General features: G+C 43.6%; 1 protein-coding gene across 1 annotated transcript in view; it reads right to left on the minus strand.

Moving 5' to 3' along the window:
• Positions 1-534: 534 nt before the first annotated feature.
• Positions 535-22,284, minus strand: part of CFAP61 (cilia and flagella associated protein 61) — a 113,243-nt gene continuing 91,493 nt past the window's right edge. The window contains exons 24-26 of the mRNA XM_072857652.1: positions 20,006-20,211; positions 3,535-3,625; positions 535-783 (exon numbers count right to left, since the gene is read on the minus strand). Coding sequence (XP_072713753.1) covers positions 544-783; positions 3,535-3,625; positions 20,006-20,211 — 537 coding nt within the window. The 3' untranslated portion in view covers positions 535-543. The remainder of the gene's footprint in view (positions 784-3,534; positions 3,626-20,005; positions 20,212-22,284) is intronic.

The following is a 22,284-nucleotide window of genomic DNA, read 5'->3' on the forward strand; positions in this document are numbered from 1 at the left end:
CTTTGTGGGGGGCGGCGGGGCACGCGGGCGGCACGCGAGCGAGCGCCGGCCCCCCCGCGGCCGCGGCCCCCCCGCACCGCCCCGCTCGCCGCCTTTGTGCGCCTCATTAGCATAAAGCTGCGCGACCCTGCCGGCGGGCGGCACAAAGGGGCGCGGAGAGCCCGGGGCGGGGGGGCAGCACCCGGCATCGGGGGCCGCCGCTCTCCCCCGCACCCCGCCAGCGGAGCGGGCCGGGCCGGGCCGGGCCGGGCCGGGCCGGGGGGGGGCGCGGGGGTAGGGCTGCCCTGCCCGCGCAGCCCCCGCCCGCCCGGTGGGACCGGCGTGCCGCGGGGCGGGGCGGCCCGCTGCGCATTAGCATACAGCTGCGGGCCCGCCGGGCACGCGCCGCCGCCCCCCCGTCGGGGCTGCACACCGAGAGCCGTGTCCCCGTCCCCATCCCCCCCGCCCCGGGGCTGCACACCGAGACCCTCCCGTCCCGTCCCCGGAGGCTGCGCACCGAGACCCCCTTTCCCCCCTCGGGGCTGCGCACCGAGACCCTCCCGTTCACCCCGGCGCGGCCGCATCAAAGCGGGGGGGGGCGCTGGCAGGCGGAACCGGCGCAGCCGTCTCACCTGCCGTCGGCGGGGGTCCGGCGCCGGCGGTGCTGGCCGGGGCGTACATGGGCAGGTGGGAGCGGTGGCGGCGCAGGTAGCGGAGGACGGGCTCCCGCAGCGGCGGCGCGCAGGGCCTCTGCTCGTCGGGGTCCTCCGGGGGCGGCTCGGCGGCGGGGGGCAGCCCGGGCACCTGCAAGGCAGAGCCGTCAGGCGGCCGTCCCGGCGGCGCCCGGAAAGCCGCGCTCGCACGGGGACGCGCACCTGGGACGTTAAGTGTGGCGGCACGGACCGTAAACGGTGCGAAAACGTGCCGGGGGCCAGACGCGCGCGGCAGCGGAGGGCGCGGAGCGAGGCTCGCCCCGGCGGCACCGGGCGCACCCCGCGGCCACGGGCGCTCCGGGGCTCCGGCGCAGCAGCCCCCCCGGCCGGCAGCTGCCGCTCCCCGGGGACGGCGGGGCGCCGGCGGGCGCGGCCACCGGCTCCGCGGGCCCCCGCTTAACCGGCACTTCCAGCCGAGAGCGCGGGCGCCGGGGCCGGCGGTGCCGGGGGCCAGCACTGCTCGGTTGTCGGTCCCTCCGAAACGACCCGTGAACGGCCAGAGATGCAACCTTTGCGTGGAACTGAACCGAGGTCTTGGTGCACGAGAACCCGCGGACCCGCCCGACCCTCTCAGACTCGCGTGGTCTGACACGATTCTGGCGCTCGCCGCAGGAAACCCCCCAGCTGCCTCATTTACTGGCTGCTTTTGACTGCCTTCTCAGGGCAACCCCAGCTGCAGTTTGAAAACCAGACCATTATTTCTTACTGAGGACAAGTGCCTTTCCCAGAAAATCTCGCGCTGCACATGTGTGCCCTCAGTTTGCTGTAATGCTTCAACAGCTGATGTAGGTGCAAAAACCCGGCCCCGCCATCTGCATGTTTGCATAGCTGGAGCTCTGCATGTTGAAATAAACACAAGTTTGTGATTCTGCGAAAGGGTAAACATTCCCCGCGCCATCGCTCGGCTTTCAGCGACAGGCGAGAGCACCCCGCCCAGGAGTCACGCATACATCAAGTGCAGGGTTGGGGTGGCAATTTCAGTACCCAGGCTAAAAACGCCGTCCCTCTCCCGGCTGTAGCTGGCTTTTCTGTGCATATATTGCTTACTACTAGCGAGCGTTTCCGTAAATATTATCCCTCAATGCATGAGACTGATTTCCAGTTTCTGTGGAAACTGTACCCAGAAGTGCTGCCTTCTGTGTATTTACACTCACAGTTCTTAAACGTCTCTTTCAAAGGTGTATTTTTCCCTCGTTTTTACATTGCATTACTAGTTTATCTGCATGCTGAAGTGAGCTGGAATACGAGCAACAGGAGGCAAAGACAGTAGGTCTCTTGCTCCATATAGAAACACAGCCAGTCCCGAGGCATTTAAGATATATTCCATAAGTGCATGGTACCTACCATGTATTTGGCGACGTGCCTAGAAGGAACACCCGAGGAAAACATATAAATGTGACATTTAGTAAATATAGTTAAAATCACCGTGAAGAAAACCCAAATAAAACCAGAAAAAGTAGAGACAAATTTGCGTTCAGATGCAGATACCGTAATCTATGTTCACGTAAGCAATTCTGACTCATAGAGGTGCTTTCAGTCCGTTCAGTGAGACTGTTTTTGTGTGTCAGGACTACTGCAGCAAAAGGGTAAGGCAAGCGAGTCTTTAATTTGTAGGACGCCAATTCCCCTTTCTCTAAAGTTGTTCACGCTTACAGCATGCGAAATGGGTTGAATGATGGCAAGAAAAACACTTCTCATCAGGCCTCCCATTCTGCACAGGATTTCATTTTGTGTTCTTTTATAGATGTCTTCCAAGAGAATCTAAAACAAAACTGCACTGAGGCACTTTCTGTATCATGACAATAGGAGGAAAATTGCATCTAGCCCTTCTGGGAGGAGGCAGGGGTCGAGCGCCTGTGTGGCTACAGCTGTGACGTACGACAGCACACCAGTTTGGGCCATGGAAATGGGTGGGCTACAGCCTACGCAATGTCCCTGCCTTTTGTCACCCTGCCTCCATTTACAGTTGATTCTGTTTGGTTTTTGCACAGTTAAAAACTCTGAGAGCGAATACTTAAAAAATACTGCCGTCGCACGGAATTCCATTGCGTTAAACAAAAGCAAAAGCAGCATGAGGAGAGGGAGGGTAAATTGGTCCCAAGTAGTGGGTTGGAAGCATCAAGATCCAGACTGCAAATTACGTTTGAGATCAGCCAGGAATTCATCAGGAGGTGGGGGAGGCAGTCCTTGGGGTTGTTGGAAATCTGCAGTTAGCAGTTCTTTCCGTGGAGTGCAGTAGGCTTTGGGTTTTGAGCAGGCAAAGTTACGGGCTGCTGAGACTTTATGCCTCCACCTACGGTACTAAGGCCAAAGCTGTAAACAGCATTAGCAAACATTTTAATTTCATCCTTATTCAGGAAATCCACTTATCGCTGAAAAAGCCAGTTGCTTTCACTCTTTCGGCTACAAAAGCCATTCCCTGTGGCTAGATGTTGAAAAATCGACTTCTCATAGGCTCAGCTGAGACAGGTTTAAGATGGCCTGTAGCGTACTCGTATTAGGAAACATTGATAAAAAAGGGGGTAACGGAACAAATAAGCCTCCCGATTCTGCTGGGTAGTTGTACTAAACTGCACGCATAATGCAAAAATACTGTGAAGGAAAACAAAGGAACTTGAAGTTCTACTGGCACATTTGAAAATACGCCCAAATAACGAAACTGAACAATATGCTGCACTTGGTGAACCCCCGCTGTGAGGCACAGGATCTGCTCAGGTTTCCCAGAGGAAATAGCTAAACAGAAACGTAAAGCTTTAGGAGCAAGATGGGAGAAGAAACCAAAGTGAACAACACTAACAAATTACCTAAATAATAAAATGCACTCGGCAGTCATTTTCCTTACCTGTTCCGACATCAGGATTTGGCGCAGTTCCTTCTTGAGATCAATAAACCGATCGTGATAGATGGCCATGGACCAAGGTTCCCTGAAGTAGCTGGTTAAAAAAGAAGAAATTTAGTTATCTTGTGAACCTCTCATTAACCACTAATAAAGTATTTACCTGCTTTTTTGCCTTTATAAATTACAGTTCTGGACCCATCATGATCGTTTGTTCATAAAATGCCTCCCGTAACAGCATAGTCAATCAATTCTTTTAATGGATGTTCCTGATGTACAGCCAGCTTCAGTAATTACATTTAAAGTGGCTTAATTCAGAGCTGTGGCAAGACCCAGTGAAGAATCCTGATTTTATCAGAATTTAAAAGCCTGAAGACCTGTAAAGAACGGTGTCTCCATTATCTGTCCTCATTTGAGAAAAGCAGATTGCAGGATTAACTGAACTGCTGCATAAACAAATTAAATTTGTGTAGACAATGACACAAATGTTGTTCATCATTAAGGTTTCTGGATTAATAAAGGCCAGAAAAACAGGCCACCACAGTGTTGCAATATGTTCTTTGCACTAGTACGCTGAAGCTAAATTGAACCTATTCTAGGAGGAAGCTCTTATAACTTTTTCTTTCAGTGACAGCATTCATGACAGCATTCTTCTGTGAAAAAGGAGTAAAAGGATGGAGAGGACACGACTTGATGTAGAACCTCAAGGCTGTAAATATACCTGGAGGCAGCTAGATTACAAAGCTGCGATTTATTTCTCTTTCCTTTATAATGAAAAATAAATTTTACAGCTTCACTGAGATGCTCTGTGTGTAATTCTTGTTAATGCTGACTGGAGTCAGGAGGCGCACCACGTTCATCCCAATCATGACTGAACAGATGCCGGCAGGGTCACCCAGGAAGTTTTAAGATGGGTGCGTTTGCGTGGCTGCGACCAATGTTCTCGTCTTTGGCACGGCAGCAGCATGCTTGGCGCTGCTGTCAGGAGTACGTGTACGCTATCGCTTGATTCAGTTGCGTGGTCTTTAAGTGAACATCTGGATAAAGCAACTTAAAAGGCGCTACACAAGTTTAATAATTCTGACATACCTGTCTACAGAAAACTAATGTGCAGTTTCCTTTTTGCAGAAGATTTTTTTTTTGTTCATGTCAAATGGCAGGATTTCCCTCCTCCCACTCTTGGAATGAAACTTCAGCTCTCGCTAATGCCCTGCACGATTAACAACACCTTGGGCACCTGGCAGAACTTTGCCGGGTTTTCTACATACTCGTCCCATATAAGCTCTCTTCCCCCTTCCCGCTGTGCCCCTTCATCTGCATTTCTCTTTGTAAGGCAGGCTGGCTGGGGCTGCCTCTCCTAGGTTTGCACAGTGTCCGGCACAGTGGGGGGCTCTCGGATAGATGTTTTCACAGTATAAATATCTATTGACTATTACAATAGACTATTACAATTGGCTATTACAAATACTGTGTTCTTGCTACGGGAAGCGCTGCCCAGCCTAGGAGTCTCTTGGTAGCATGTTACCACGACTGACACTACTTGTTCATTCAGATATGAAATGTTAGAAAAGATGAGCTCGGCTTTAAGTATCTTTAAGTAATTATATACCTATAACGTGCAGAGAGCTAGAGAAGAACAGGATATTCCCCAAATATTTAAAAAGCCTTCAATTTCAGAAAGAAACCCCCACCCAACACAAACCTTTAACTCAATGTTGATATTAGATAGCAAAGCAGGGAAAAGGGGGGTGTTATACAAGAATACATTAAGATAATTAAAGACTCTCTATTTTTACTGATATGCCCTGCTAAAAGCCATGTTCCGCTGGCCAAACATTTTGTTTTCAAGCTGGCATCTTAATTTTAATTCTAACCCTGATAAGGTGATTTCATCTCTTGATTGAGGCACATCTTCCAACTGCCTTACCTTGGTTAAGTTGTTCACCTCCTGAGATGTTGCATTAAATGATGTTTATAAAATGTTTCAGGGATGCTACATGTTACTGCTGCTGTTACCAGCTCAGTCCATAACTGCATTTTTAACTGTTCCTGTCAATATTCACAGATTTGGAGCTCAAAACCTTAAATGTGTCACCCAGTTTGCAATAGTTAATGCAAATAAAATGTTCTTTTTTGGGGAATGGAGAATGTCTTGTCTGTATTTTCTAGACAGGCTGCCAAGAGGAGCTACCAGTAAACAACATTTACTCCCAGATTCCCCTGACTTCCCTTCACCTGAAGAATTGTAACCGCCAAAGGCAATTTAAAGATAGGCTTCACAGAAACAATTAACTTTCTTTGCTGGCTCTGCGTTTCTATCTATTTATCTTTTCAGTTAGAATCACCTTTCCAAAGGGGCACATGGTGTTTTTGAGAAAGCAGATCTACATATGGCTGCTAAAGGGAAGTTTAATAATGAAAAACCCCATTTGAAGCCAAACCAACAAGTTGACTTTCCGAGGCTCATTCTGAATTTTATTACCACTTCAGCAGCAGTCCCTCAGGGCAAGCTGCAGAAAGCTTGAAAGTATAATGCTCTTCAGTGTACAAGATGAAGCTGGCATGCTACCAACAGAGGCTCAAAGGCTCCTCAACTATCATGAGAACGGCATCTGCCACATGTGTTTGCACCATTTAGTCTTTCATAACCTGCCAGAGTGATCAGGCTAAATATGTACAAGATGACAATGTTTGCCAGGAGCATAACGGGTTTTCAAACTTGGTCACTTCCTAACGGGGATCCCCTGCTGGCAGACTTTTATATCGACAGAAGCCATCATGGGAAGGCATTTGTAACGAGATGGGATGAAACGGTCTCCTTTTGAAGACAATAAGCGACATCCTTTTTGTTGCTAGGAAGCTGGTCTCGCCTTTCATTGACAAACAATATTTAAAGTCTGTTCTGCCTCATTTGTGATGTGTAGCCTACATTAGATGAAAGGGAAGAAGGAGGAAAATATTTAGTGGCACCCTGTACAAAAGACATGGAACCTTTCCCTTTTCAAGACATACAGCATTAAATAAAATGGATGAAGTTGGCCGCCGCTAGCAAGCGAAAACGGAGTATGCGTGCATGTGGCTTTCCATCTGAGAGCTATCTGTATTTATTCTCCGTTTCATTTGCAACTACACACCACTTTCGGAGAACAAGGCTTCTGCCTCTGCGAAAACTAATTCTGAAGCTGCCGTACGTCTGCGGTGTGTCCCGGCCCTCTAAAGCAGAGGCAGCAAGGACCCGACACTGACCTCTGGCAGCGTTTCTGCCATCTAAGTCAGGTCTAACGGCACGAGATGTGTCACTGGCACCAAGATGTTAAAGCCAGAAAGTCTTAAAAATTGAACTAAAAACCTTCAGAATAACACACTCGGTTTGTACAACAACCAAACAAAAAGCAAGATATAAAGTTAAAAAAAAATTTGAAGTTTTTGTAAATAATTTTAAATCCCATCACAAGAAAGTAATGGCGGAAAGGTGAAGACCAGCTCTGTAGAGTGAGCTTATCTACTCTGGTAGACCTAATCTTTTATCATTCACAAGCTTGGCGTAACTGTAATACTCATACAGATCAGTTTTATCACACCACTGCAACGTTTTCCAAACTTTGTGAGCTGGGCTTCCCTTCATGAAAATGAAGTAAAGCAAGGCCCGAATAATTTCCACTTATATTATTAAAGATGGGCTTCTGAGGACTGTTGTTGATTTTGTCCTTATGCGTTTCATATTGGGTGCTTTTCTTGGAAAATCTCAGCTGAAATCCTCTCAAAAAAAAATCACTGGTGGAAAGAGAAGCTGAAAGCAGTGATATGAATGTATCCAACATGGCAAAAAAAAACAGAAACCAATTTTTAAAAAGGTTTGATTTTCTCATTCCTCTTAATGTGAAAGTAAATCTCATTATTACAGCCTGAAAAATAGTGGTTTTCTTTTTAATATGAGGATTGTAATACGTTTTTAATTACTTCCATTCCTTTTCTTGCTGCTTCCATGAGCCTGATGACAGCAGAGATAACCGGTGCCACCACGGACAGGCCTGTGGGCACACCTTGTGCACTGGGAATGCAGACCTGACGGCTCATTCAACTACGTGGAATAATCCCTCCCTGCAGGTGAGTTTATCAAATTACCAGAGTGCGTGTGCACGCCGAGACCGCCGCGCTCCAGTGCGGAATCCGTTTAAGGGAATTTAAACCGCGGCCCTAAGCAGCAGGCACTCGCTGCTGCCTTGTCTGCGCTCCCCGTGACTTCTCTCTGCTGTGAGACTGGGACAAGGTGGGGGATTTTCAAAAGCTCGACGGGCAAGTGGGCACCCATTCCTTGTGACGACACCTTTGAAAAATCCCTCTGCAGACTACTAGCATGTTATTAACTACAGATTTTGAGGACGCTGTGTCTGCCAGTGTTCTTTTGCTACTCACAGCTTTCATGGCAATAATAACAGAACCAAATCCAACTCCCTGCATCCCTGCTATCCCTGCTCATTCACCGACACACATAAACTCAGAGGAAACAACTAAGTTCAGAAACTCAGACAGTCTATCAAGCGGTTTGAATCTGTTTGCAACCTTTGTTAAATGTCTCTAAATAATCATCAATACAGATCTCTTGAAATCACATTCATTTCTTCACAAAGCAGTCTACAATTCACTAGTGACCTGCCTTAGGTCCCACTAAACTCAGTGGGACTCTGGTCGGAGTTGTATCTTCCAGCACTGTAAGCATATGCAGAGCAGCACATGTTTTTTTAGTACACAGTATAAGGCAGAGTCATTGATGAACTTAATGTCCTGTTAATCTGTAAGTAGTGCAGAGTCTCCTTTCCTCTCTGTAGCTTCCCATACTTAGTACAACATGGTGAATTTTCAAGCTGGATGTCCATTTTTCTGGGTTTAAATTTCTTTTTTTAAGAAGAAATGCAATGCTTGAAATGCAAAATCTCCAGGCTGTATCAGCTACCTCTGGAAGATACTCTATCAGTTCTCAAATACTCAGACGTCAGAATATTCAAAGTCATTCCTTAGCATGTTTGGGTCCGTTAAACTTGAATGACTTTGGAAGTTTACGGAAGCTGAGTTTCTCATTGGTGCTTCTGGCACATGATGGAAAAAGCTACCCAAGTGCTGGTGTGCTTTTGCTGCAGTATACCTCATTCCTCCTTGGTTTTGCCACTATCTCGTCAGTAAGAAGAAAGCTGCTGCTGTTACAGACACCAGGAACCAAACCAGAAGGACAGACACAGATGAAGCTGAAGCAGCTGGTCGGCTGATGAGGGCTCATGTACAACACCATTATGGCAGGAGTACCTATGAAGGGCGGGGGCGGGGAGAGGAAAGTACTGCGGTGGGTTGGGATGCAATGCGATTTTAATTTCCAGGTCATTCTGACATTACTTCCCAAACACAGTTTGCAGATTAGCAAAAGTCCAACACAAGTGCACGCAAGAAGAAATGTCTCGTCTTGCCGGGAAAAGAGAAGATGCGTTGTTTTGGGGACAATATATGGATGTTTTTAAGGCTCTTAATTACAAAGGTATTGTGATTCCAGTAAAAGATATAGAGTATTTCCAGATATACCTTGCATAGCTGGACCAGGAATCATAAAGTGTAAATTTAAAGACAATAGAAATAAAACCACTGAGCATTTCCTGCTAAATATCACCTGACCAATAATTTTGAAAGACGGTTTGTTTATGGAGGTAAAAAGCAAGACTAATTTGTGTAAAATCCCATAAAGCACCACCCGAAAGCATTGTTCTTAATCACAAAGAACATAAAATGTTCCCTGGTTTGCAATTTCTTAAAATTCACTTACAACTGCTGAAGAGTCAAGCAAATGTTGAACCAAGAGCATGGTTGTAGCAAGAAAGCTATTTAACTCCTTGCTCTGTAGTTGTACTCACTGAACACCTGTTTGTCCGTGCATTTTAGTCACTCCTGTTAAAGTCGTTAACCTAGGACCCTGTTACTGCCCTGACCCAGTAATTAGTGAAATCAGTAGTCTTATGGACAATGAATCTGTGATTTACTTCACCAGGCAGATGTACAAAATAATGATAGTGTTCACTCATTGTTAGGCTGACTACTTTTTGATAAGTAAATCATAGAAAGGAAGCCTGTGCTTTTTTACCACTTTTAACACAACTATGACCAAACCCACAATGTCTTTTCTTTGGAAGACAACTGGTTTAAAACCTGTGGTTTACAAACCCCTTTCTTCTGTAGCTGCAATTGCGAAATGTAGTGCAGTGCAACTGATCTTGCAGTTCTCGCGCAAGAAGAATGGCCACTGAATCCAGACCTCGTAGAGGACAATACTGATCCCGCTGGGCCCAGTCCAAAACCTCACTGGGGCGACTGCAGAGACCTGCTGACTTCAGGGGCATGTGGGTCATGGCTTACACTATGTATTGCTTGCCAGCATCTTCCCTTTGCAAATGCTGATTATCCATCATGACTGATAAATCATTTCCGTTTTCTGCATTTTTAATATCCTGGAAATGTTACATTAAAGTGCCATTACCTGGAGGCACCATCAGAAAGCAGGTCTTAGCAGTACTCGCTTCACGTTGAGATACTGCAGTCCTTTCCTATTCTAAGTATCCTCAAGAGATAGTCTCCGTTATTTCAGCACTGGAATTTGGTAAAGTTTAGATGCTGTACTAGATAGCAGCAGTTCTTGTGTAGCTGATTCTCACTGAACTGCTCTTTAAACTTTCTAAAGTCTGCGCTCTTTAAAGTTGTTATAAAAACATTGCTGTCTGCTCTTTTTATGAGGAAATTATGGCTGACCCTGAAATAAGGTTTATTGCATTTTTTCACATAGTACTATTTCACACATAATGTATTATGAAAAACAATTAAAAGGAAATTAAATCTAACGCACAAAATAACAAATATGCTGTGTGCAGCGGTATGATTGCTTTTCTGCAATTACTTGTTTATGAATTCAGAGTTCAATCATTCATAATGGTTTGCATAATTATTAATATGAATCAGCAAGGTTCGACTGCAAATTAACGTGGTAAGATTCAGCTGACTAGCCTTTACTTACTAATTTGGACGTGGGGTTTCTTAGTAACGTAGCTCTTCATTAGCAAGTTAGCTACTCCTTAAAAACTACATTAATATATGGAAATCTAAAGCCACCGAAAGCGGTCTACCATTGATATTGATTTGCTATGTAAGTACAGCTTTACCAGTGCACCTTGGGGTTAGCATTTAATTCTGGTAGCAAAAAAGCTGTTAGTGCTTTGATATCCCTTCATGTGTTCCTCTTTCCTTATCCTGTCTCTCTCTTCATAAAAAGCACACAAATTTTCCTCTAATTAGGTTGTAAAGTGTACTGAGTAGCATTAGTCCCTCTCAGCCATGCTCACTACCTGCCACATTTCCTTTCTGGTTTTTTTCATCCCTGCAGAAAATAAGTCTCACCATCTGCATGATGAACAAAAGCCTAAGGTGGAATCCCTTAAATGTAATCACGGTGTGCTAATGGTATGGGATCCGGCAAATTCCAGACAGCAGTGCATTCTAGTATTTCTCTTAATGAACAATCACTCTTCATTTCTGAAAGTCTGGTTTAAAAACAGCTTTTCGATGTAGCATGCATTTCGTGTTTAAATAATCACTGATTATCCAGGCTATAAGTAATAAATTTATATCTTTAACCTAGTCCTTTTAAAAACAATACTGAAAACATGAAATGTTCTTCTTTTTCCTAATTTATTTGTTATATTGTGAGATTTATTAGAGTTGCGTCAATAAACAGTCCAGTGTGGTGTTTCTGCTTAAACCCTCATTAAATGACACTGCTTAATAAATCACTTTTAGCCTAAGTAAACAGTGCTATGCTGTGTGAATTGAACTTAAGTAGAAAAGATCTAAGTGGTTACTTTAAAATAAGTAAGTGTTGTTCATAGTGCTCAAAATATTATTGAGCATTTAGGTTGTACAGCTAATACGAAAAACGTCATGTGAGCATAAATGACAGGGTTTGAAGAGAAGAGCTACGGAAACATCCAGTGATATTATTCACTTTTATAGTTCCTGGGTGGAATTTTCCAAAGCATCTTAGTGAAAGGGAGCTTGACTGCCATCATGCATTTCTGTTGCATGTTTGGCAGCTTTGTGTCCTATTGCATATCAGTACCTGTTGCTGTTGAAGCTGTGCCACTTTGTGTAGAGTATCCCTTATTTTTTTCAGGGTGCTTAGCCTCTTGGACAGCAACACCCCCCACGGGCAGGCTGCACGCAGGAAAAGGAGCACTACCCTGTTTTCATGTCACCTTGCTAACAGCAGTGAATACAGATCTTCTAACAGACACCTGGGGTGGATCACCACAGATCTATGCATGTGTAAGTTGCTTGTTCCCTTCATATGTGAGCACTGAATCCTATCTAGTATTCTGGCACTGGGAAAGAAATTCCTTTGTCTCTACATGTCAGCAAAATCCCCTGCACTTTTTGTCCCATGCATAGGTATTGCCAGAGTCCTAAGACACCCTCCCAACTCCTACTTGGCCAAAGAGCCTCCGGTTAATGTCTGCCAATGGGGGCTTCTCTCTACGGACCTGGCCCCTCGCATCACCAGTCCCCAAACTGACCTTTGCAGATCGGTGGACATACAAACCCCAGCTCTGGAGAACCCCAAAGCTTGCAATGGAGATGAGGCACTCAGAGTGCACCTGCATCTTGCTGCAAATAGCTTTGCTACTGTGCGATGAACGGTGGCAAGTTCATCCTCCTCATGGTGCTACCTGAGACCACTGTGCAGGGCAGACAAATTGTCAATGACTTAGACAAGTCCTTAAAATGCTGGAAAGCAAGTTATTTAAAAAAAAAAAGTTACAAAGTCTTTTTGAGCTCAGCTTGGATGAGTGTGCCTGTAAGGCTTCTCCGCTAATCGCCCTTTAAAGTACACGCTGCCTTCGTGGACTCCTTCACAGGACTGACCCTGTAACGTTCCTCAGCTCTTAGCTGGAAAGCCTACGTGTATACACAGCAAAATCTGAACGTCCAGCCTGGGTGCACCAAGATGGCTCCATGATGCAAACTGAAGCGTAGTAAGTACAGATGACTAAAAGCACATTTCTGGTAAGAACTAAATATAAACACAATATAAATAGAGCACTTAGTACTCTGTGTTATGTGTTATTCAAAACACTTTGATTGCTACCCCATGCGTTAGTCTATCAGCACGCTTTACAAATTGTTAATACCAGAAGTGCTTAACATACAGCATCTTACTAACTTCAGCATTACGCAGAGAGTAATCTTGGTGAATAGGCACATGAAGAAACTTGAGAAGGGGATGGCTGAGCAACACAACATTTCAGAGTTGTAACCCTAACCCTTTTAGAAACTGATTGGCATAATGATGTTGCCTCTGACAGGACACTTCTTCACTGTCAGCCCAAATCTGTGCCTTTCCTCCAGTGATGCAGCCTCTGCTGCCCTCGCTGTCATGCAACAGTGGTACTCCCTTGCCTCGTCATCAGTACTACTGCCACACTAACGTGATGCAACCAGCACCTTCTGTCGGTCATGACTGAAAACAAGTTCATTAATACAGTATTACAAAATCCCAAGTAAAACAACACTCATTTGATAAATAAGCTGCTTAAGTATTTTAGAAACTAGTGGGTCAGATTTTTGTGCATTATGTTAGTAGATTTGGTTTTCATTAATGCCAAATGAAGCCTACACGAAGCACTTCTATCTCATATTAAAGGCATGATGCCAGTGAGCATCCGTTTGGTTGCCAGGTATCAGGAGGCCCCTCTAATTATCCGTTTTGTACTTGAGATGCAGCAGAGGGAGATTCCACCACTCTGTGGACACGTTCCATAACTTGGCAACTGCCTTACAGTTGCCTTCATCTCAGGAGAATACAAACGGGTGTAACTGGTGCGTTACGTTCCTCCTTTGTGAAGCAGTATGGAGAACTGATGACCAGTAACAAATCTATAAGCTTAAAAATAAAATAAAAAATTATTTCAGAGCTCTCTCCGCACCCCCCTCTTTCATCTGCTGCTATGGCAGTGGAAAGAATTCGAAGGCTTTCAAGCGAGCACCGGAGATCTCCGAGGGAAGGGAAGGAGTGTGGTACAGGAGACACTTCATATGAAACCTGCTGGAATTTGCTTTCTTTTTCCTTCAAGAGAAGTCTTCTTACCTGTTGGAAAAAACCTCACTCTTGGGTGCTCAAATTCCAGTTGAGCCTTTTTGAGATGCAACCTTACGGGAAATGAATAAAAATTGCAGAAAGTCCGTCCTGAAGTGGATTCCAAATCTAGGGAGTAATGCTGTTAAATTTCCAGGTGACATAAAAGGTTTGTATACAAAATCCTTAGCTTTAGGGTACTGAGTCTTTGGTTCCTATGGTTTTGCCTGCCCAGACATCAGACAACTGCATTGTAAGACCTCTCTGCTCAGGAACGTAATAGCTGAAGGCCCAGATGGAGTGAGTACACCTACCATGGTGGCACAAGGCGAACGGAAGGGTGACCATCGCTGATGGCAATGGTGCCTTTTTCTCGTAGCACAGTGACAAGTGAGGATGAGACTTTTCTTGGTCAGTAAATATTTCCTGTCCAAGGCCCTGACAATTTGCCCAGTAGACCTTGGCATCCTATAAAACAGTCAGAGGGATGAAGTGCATCCCACTGTGGTGCAGTCAGAAGAGACAGCTGTCTGACTGGATGTGGTCATCTTCTGGCTTAACAGCCTATTTCCTCAGCTGTTGTTTGCATAGGTAGAAACAAAAACATTGGCTCTTAAATTCATGTTTAGCTAAGTAATGAGCTGAGCCCACTCAGACCCTACTCTGAGTTAAGCTGGAATACCTAACACCTATGAGAATCAGGCCCAAATATGGCTGCAGAAGCTTAACTACAGGCGGTTATTTTTGAAAAAGACTAATATCTGTTGTTATCACATTAATATCTGTATCACTGGGATCACAGCTAAGGCAGCTAGGCATTCTGAGGAGCATTTCTTTTAACTGTGCAGTTGTAGAGTTGCACCAAGACCTCCTTTAAAAATGTCCCTAGTACCTGTCTGCTAAAGGAGGAGAACGGGAAAGAAACTTTAAAACTCTTTAGTTCCATCAGATACCATTCAGTGTTGGCTGGTTTAACTATGAGAGCTAAAAGCATTGTTTCCTTGAAAAAAAAAATTAATTCAAAAGCATTTGAGGCTTTCAGTGAGCTGTGAAAATACGGTAATACGGAGGAGTATCTAACTCACTAAAAGCTCACACTCTCAAGTGCACTAGTGCATTTTGTAGCCAAGTGACTGTGGCAATATAGTCAGATGATTTTACGCTGGCTTTTTCGGTTACTGCTTGCTAGGTTGATAAATTTATGAACTTAAAGGGCAGCAGTCTGAATACACATAATCAGTAGTGGTGTGACTGGGAGCATCAGACTGTTGGTCATGCAGATCTAGGGGCTGAGGGGCTTCCTTCCCTGGCACGGGACTAGGCTGGGACAGCAGCCACTGGGAGACCCCCCCTGACCTGCACCCGGGGTAGGGCGATGCACGCCCACCACTCTGCTTAGCTTCCTCCACAAAGGACGTTTACTGCAGGGGGAAGGGAGGAGGTGAGCGAAGGGATTTCAGTCTTTCATTTGGTTGTGGGTCAAGTCCTGCAGCTTTTAATCATGTTGAACTCATACTGAAATCAATGGAACTTTTCTCTCAGCAAAAGGAAATGTTATTTATCTCATTATTACCATTAGCCGCAGTTTCATGTGCACAACCGGAAGGGGTTACTTCTTCAAGTTAGCTGAATCTCGAGGGCCTGTTGTTAATGCTAATTTGAAAATGGCACTGGCACATTACAGTCAGGAAATCCGGTATCATGGGGTTAACTTTCAGCCCTTATACCAAAAGCAAATCAGTGAGGAAATTCATTGCTAGGTGCAGTCTCTAATTATTTAAAAGATAATTTGCATGCTACACAGAAATAAATTAGCTCCCAGGTGACAGCTGTTCTACTGTGTCCATTCCTGGAACTAGATGCCATGCTGGGAAATCTAAATGCAGACCAAAAGATTAAAACATTGTACTTTCTTGCCTTATAGGAAGGCCCTCCCCAAAACAGAGGCATAAAGAAGGGAAGAGGGGAATGAATGTTTCAAACCAGCAAGTCTAGGAGCCTAACTAACAAACCACAACATTTTCACAGTCTACATTTTCTTTTCACTAAGGGCACTTCACATCTTGCTAGAAGATACTGCAAGTGGATGTAAGTGTAATGTGTACTAGTTTAAAAAGATTTTTTTCAAAGTCAAAGAGAGAAATTCAGTCCTAACATCAGGTTTGCATTCACACGGTCATGCGAGGTCATTATAGACCATGTGAACAGCACCCAAACCAGTTGTTCTTTTTGCCACACACATAGAAATCAACGAATGCATTTTCATATTCCTTGCCAAAAGAAGACCAGACACCACTTTTTATCTACATAAAAGCCTCAAGACAATCTTCATCTCACCAGAGATGCTAAAACATTTTTCATTTTAATGGTTTTCTATTAGATAGTCCTCTCAAGGCTAGGTTTTAACACTGTCTATTGTTGTACGTTGTACATATATATATTGTATATAACACTGTATTATGTGGAGATATATATATTGTATATATGATATGATACGATATTACATATTACGAGACTACGTTATATTGCCAGCCTTTTTGCATCGCTCTACCTCCTCCTGAAAGAAGCCATTTCCTGTGCCAGTTTGCTTTGTGCTAGGGAGGTTACAGGCAGTTTGCTTCCTCCTCTCACTGTCTCTGCCTTTTCTCACTAGTCCTTTCACTCTGCCTTGGCTGACTACAAAGGGCTTTCCTTTACTGCAGTGTGTTGCTCTTCTGTCTCCCACCTGTTAAACTAGCTAGAGAATCTATCCTCCTCATAGTATAGACATTTGTAACAGAAATATCAAGACTGATATGAATGGAAATGTATGTGTGTATGCGTGCATGTGTGTGAAAGCACCGGAAGAAACAAGCGAGCAAGGATTAAAGAACAGCATATGTTAATTGCTACAGAGCAACGTATGTGATTTCATTCAAATGACCAAATAGCAAGGAGAGAAGGAACAAACCTATCTAAAGATAAGGTATAAAGAAGATGAAAAACAGGACTGGAGGCAATAAAATAACCAGAGAAGGAAAACCTGGCAACTGTAATTCAGGAATTTTGCCACAGGCTAATGAGAGGGGAGATAAAAATAATGAGGCAAAAGATACAAACAACATCCATATCTAAAGGCTGTAAAAGACAAGTCCAAAATTAGTTCATCATCACTAATTAAGAAGAGCTCAAGAGATGTGATGAGGACCTGATAAGTGGTGTTCCTCTGCATGGCACACTAGTGATCCTGGCCAGACCACCCAGACACACAGGTCACGGTGCCTGCGAGTACGTGGATGCGAGAGGACCCTGACCTTGCACAACTTCAGATCCTGGTAAGCAAAGACCAGTTGAGATGCAAGCAGTCTTGCAGGAGCTGATGACTCCCCCAATGAGCGTATATGCTGCCGTCAGATAAAGCTGCACTTTGTACTCTTCAATGTTGGCAGGCCTGACTCATCCTATTAACAGATCATCACTGGGATCTTCATCTCTCCTGAGATTTTTAAAATCTCTGTGGATGTTTAGAACTTGATCTTACTTGTAATCCCCCACTCAGCTTGTGCACTGTGTGGGGATCCTATCACGATCATGAGAGCAAGGGAGGCTAACACATTCTTAATTTCTCTCATGAAGAAATAAGCTGTCCATTCAGAAAGTTCATGTCTCATCTCTTCAAAATCTGCGTGCGTAGCTAGCAAGAGTGCAGGTAAGTGCAGCTGCACTGAAGTCCTTGGGCTGGGCTACATGCCCAACATGCAGCCACAGAGAGAAAGGGAACAAATGCTGGTTTTGTCAAGGTCAGGAAAATACTGCTACCTGTGTTGCAGGCAGAAATCCCAAAGCAAGATGATTTGTTCTTCCAGATGTTGATACTGGTGTGAAACTCGCTAGTACATATAACGACTGCCACTGTAACCACATCTGGGCAAACAAAGGCATAAGTGTCTGGCAACATTTGTGGTTCATAGAAAAGATTAGGTCACAGCTGTGTTTGCATATTGTAACACCATGAAAAAGACTGATGATACCTTGCCACAACCTGAATATTGTGTTTCTTCCAGTGCTCAAAATGTATTAGCTGATCAGCATCAGCTGTGACAAGGAAAGAAAATTATCTGTCATCTTAGCCCATATCTCATACAATTGTGTCATCCTCCTTCAGTTTCTACTTAACACCTATTGACAATATACTGTTTACGTGAACTTTACATTTGCTGTGTGGCATTCCTCTCTTGTAAAACAAACCCAACATTTTCTATAAATCAAAATCAATCCCTGTAGCAGCAATAATTCACAAGTTTCACACTCCTCTCAGCAGAGGCATACAAAGGTCTCCTGAAGTGAAATTTGTAAAGAAGCATTTTTGTCCAAGAAACTTTTAAACCTCACAGTGCAAGTTTGGGTTCATCCTGTCTGTAAGTACAAGATGAGAAGGAAAAAATGAGGAGCTAGACTCTGTAATATTTACAATGAGGAGTGTGCAGGAAGAGGACTGCAAAACACATCAGAAGAACTGTAAGAGCTGCACATCCAGTCCCGGTGAAGCCCTGAGTCCTTTTCAGGGGAATTCACCCTTTGAGACAGCAGCTGATACCACTATTCTCAAAATATGGCATACAAACCAATTTTTTGTCCTTAGCTGAAGGGCTTGGCTGGATCCCCCCTCCTCCCTGAGTTCCGCAGACATTCTCATTTCTCTGTCCTTAGCAGCGTACAATGCCTTATCCATATTCTGGTGAAGCTTTTTGACACTGAACCAGCAGAAGTGCAAAAGCGAGAGGAAGAGGTACAGGAATTCAGAGGCTCTTAAGTCCCTGTCTCAAGATCTCAGGTGCTTCATTCCTGCAGATTTTTTTGAACCAGTAGATTGCTATAATCATGCAAAGTTTCTTTTGGACCACAGCACATCCTTTACAGCAAACTTTTACAAACTATTACCTAAATAACATTGTTTAATCTGAAAATTTTGCTACCACTTATGCCTTTCTTCAAATCAGTTATAAATGTAACAAAATCAGACCTGGAGACTTTTAAGGCACCACTATCAGCTTTGTATCATGATATAAATTTACCATTTTTTCCTGTGCTTGGCTTTCTGTCTCTAAACCAGCTTACATAATGCAGTACTTCACTTCTCTATCTGTGACAATTTAGGTTCCCAAATCACCACTTGTGAGGGATTTTTAAAAATGAAAATCAAAATAAGATGTATCAGCAAGTTCTTCTTTACCTCCTGTTTCAATTACATGCTCAAAGAATTCTACCCCATCAATGAAACTCAAGGCTGGGGTTTCCTTGTTTTGTTTTGGTTTTAATCAAGCTTGACCTCCAAAGCACTTGCTTTCACTGAGGCATAAGGAATAAAACAAGTCTGAGTTTTTAGGCCAGGTAATTTTTTAAGATATGACATTCTGGAGAAATAGCAGAAGATTAAAGATACGGTAGATTGCATTTTTTCAGATACTCCTCTCTCCATAATAACTTCTTTAATTAGGTTTGCATTTCCAAAAGCAATGAAAAATTATCTCAGAGGAGATGGCTCATAAATCTTGGCTAGAAATAGCCAGGCTCTTTAGTCTCTCCCACCACTTGAGAGAACCTCAGTCCTTGCCTTGGAACACCTAGTCCCCAGGACTGCCCTGCGCTTGCTTGGGCACAGCAGGCAGAGGGCAGCACCTCAGAAAATCTGCAAGACCTGTTTCACTGGTGCAAAGCGCTGTGGTGGGAGAAGTCCTACAAGTTGATGGGGAACCTCCACTAAATATGCAGAGTCCTGACATAGCCTCCAGCTATAAAATTAAGTAAAAATAACTCCCTTACACAGAGAACACAGTCTAGAGGATAAACTTTAGGGTTTGTTTTATCACCAGATAAGCAGACAAGTTGTTGAGTGTGACTATCACCATAAGTGATTTATAATCTCCCTAGAAACCTTTGGCTTACGAATTTGATTCAAAGTGACAAAAATACTGACTTTAAAAAGTGACTTCTGAATATGAATCTTCAGTAAAAAGAGATTGTTCAGGTTCAGCTTAATGAGTTAAGCCTACTGAATATTCTAAGCAAAAGTTATAAAGATACTGAAATGCTCTTTCAGATGAAAGATAGTCAAGTAAACCACTGCTCCTTCTCTAAATAAATCTCAGACACACAGCTCCTTCCAGGAAGGTCTTCAGGGCTTGCATTGCCACTGATAATTTCGCCAAATAATGGAAATATTTTTTAAAAATCTATCTTTTGTTGTAAGGGAAAACAGCCATAAGATAAACCATAATAAAATAAAACTAAAATTCTGCCAGAGTGTAGATTTGATGCGCAATGTTGAGTTTATCTTACCTGTAAAGATCTGTAATCTGCCCTTCATTCCAGCGATAATAAAGATCATTAAGAAGACGCTCATGCTGTCCATACAAGCAAATGTAGTTGGAGACAGGAAAGGGTTCCTTTGAAAAGCAGGTGATGCTATCTACCATACTATATTTGTTGATATGCATCCTGAAATAATTCCCATGTCTTGCCTCTCCGGTTATAATCTCCATCCCCTGGAACAGCAAATATAAGGAAAGCTGTGGAGATGGAACGAACACCTGACTTGGCATATGTATGGGATCAGCTAGGGTTTCCTAGCTGATATTTACGATTTCTTAAAATCCACAACCCTGTTTTTTAATCAAGAATACCCATTCCTGGTAACATGGTTTATACAACAAGGCACTTTGCTACGGTTTGGACACAAAGATTTTTTGTGTGGGTTAGACCTCGATTAACTGCACACAAAACTGTGCAGCATACGACTGCGCGTGCAGCATGGGCTTTGGTTGCCCAATCCCGAGTGCCATTTGAGACACCTAAGGGTATGTGGCCCATCCGAACTGGGCTGGCAGTTATGACACAGGATCCATGGGAGACCTGTGACCTCCTGGAGCAGCAGCTGGAGGTCAGGAGGGATGCCCTGGGGCATCACAAACAACACTAGATGCCTCTGTTTAGGCAACTGAATTGAAACCTATTCATCCTGATTTATTATACAGAGTCCATATTATTGCATACACATGGCATATTATAATTTACTATAGGATACCATCCTGATGAATGAACACCACACTGGTATGCTTTTACTCTCTCTCGAGATTTATAACTATACATATATATTTGTATATATGTATATACAAAAAGTATATGTGCAGAGTCCAAATTTATGGCACATCATAGAAGCTATACCATTGTAGGCAGAGGGTTGATACTACCACATTAATCAGTTACAAGCAAACTTCAATGTTACAACTCAAAGATTTATCACGTACCAATTAAGCATTTTTAGCTTTGTGTAGAAGTTTTCCAGTAGTCAGAGATGCGATGTGTTGGAACAGCCTTCCAACACGGAAAGAAATACCGAGAAGGACCCTGTTCAGTTCTAAACCAAACAAATTTTATAAATGGCACTATGTACTAGGTGGTTGCCCGCAACTGCAGGAGGCTGGGCTTGATCTCTTAGGATGTTTCCTTCAGGCTATGTTCTAGACTTTTAAATGATGAATTACTATTGCCTTAAAAAAATACATATGCACATACTTACATTACATATATATGCGTATGTTTATGTGTGTGTGTGTATATATACACACATAAACACATCCACATATATATATGATTTAGAATTGCTCTCAGTGACTCCCTCTTGCTAATTTGAACAGGGGCTGCCAAGTGTTGCTAACACCAACTCTACGATCAATAAAAGAATAATAATGCTGGATGTTGATGCTCCAACTGTAGCATTTAGTTTCAGCTAGTTAAATCAATCACTTAAAGACAAAAATGTAAAAATTTGTTTCAAACCTCACATTGCAGTGGGATGATCAAATAGCTTGAAGCTATTTTTTAAACCTGTATTCATGTTCCAGTTCTATATATTTCTAAAACCTGTTGCTAGGCTACAGTAACCTTTGTTACTTCCACATCTCTCAGCTAATACATTTCACTAGCTTCTCTTACTTCTTTCTTAGGAAATTCTTTTAGGATTTACATGAAGTTTTTGGAGTGGCTTTAAAGATGTTCCCTTTTCAGACTGCAGGTAATCAAAGCTGCAGCAAAAGAATTCTCATGATGTTCTAGCAATTTGGAGTGACAAAACCAATTTTTCTCTCTGTGATAGTCCCTTCTGCTTTCTAGTACATGCTGCTTTGGACAGCTCATCCTGCATCTGCAAAGCTGGAAAACAAGGTGAGCCATGCTTTGATTCCTCCCCCCAAAGCATGGATTCCTTTTTTAAAATAATAATTTCTTTCTATAGACCATTGCTGCCTGAGTTTTAAAATCAGCACTGAAGTAGTCTTTTAAAAGCCACTCTTTACATCAACTACAAGAATGGGCTTGATGCAGAAATCGCTGAGGCAGAAGGTATAATCTGTATGAAACAGGAGCTTGCCTAGGTGGATGGTCCTCTCTGGCTTTAAAGTACACGAATCTAGTCCTTTTCTTGTTTCACAAGTCAGGTTCTCCAGTAATAGAAGCGTCTCCACGTTTCTATCATGGGACAATCTCCTATGTAGCGCAACTGTGTGAAGTGCTTCCCTCTTTCCTGTTCAAAGATGACTGTCATGGTTGCAGCACTAGCT

This window comes from Ciconia boyciana, chromosome 3 (genome assembly GCF_034638445.1).
Source record: "Ciconia boyciana chromosome 3, ASM3463844v1, whole genome shotgun sequence".
Classification (NCBI taxonomy): Eukaryota; Metazoa; Chordata; class Aves; order Ciconiiformes; family Ciconiidae; genus Ciconia; species Ciconia boyciana.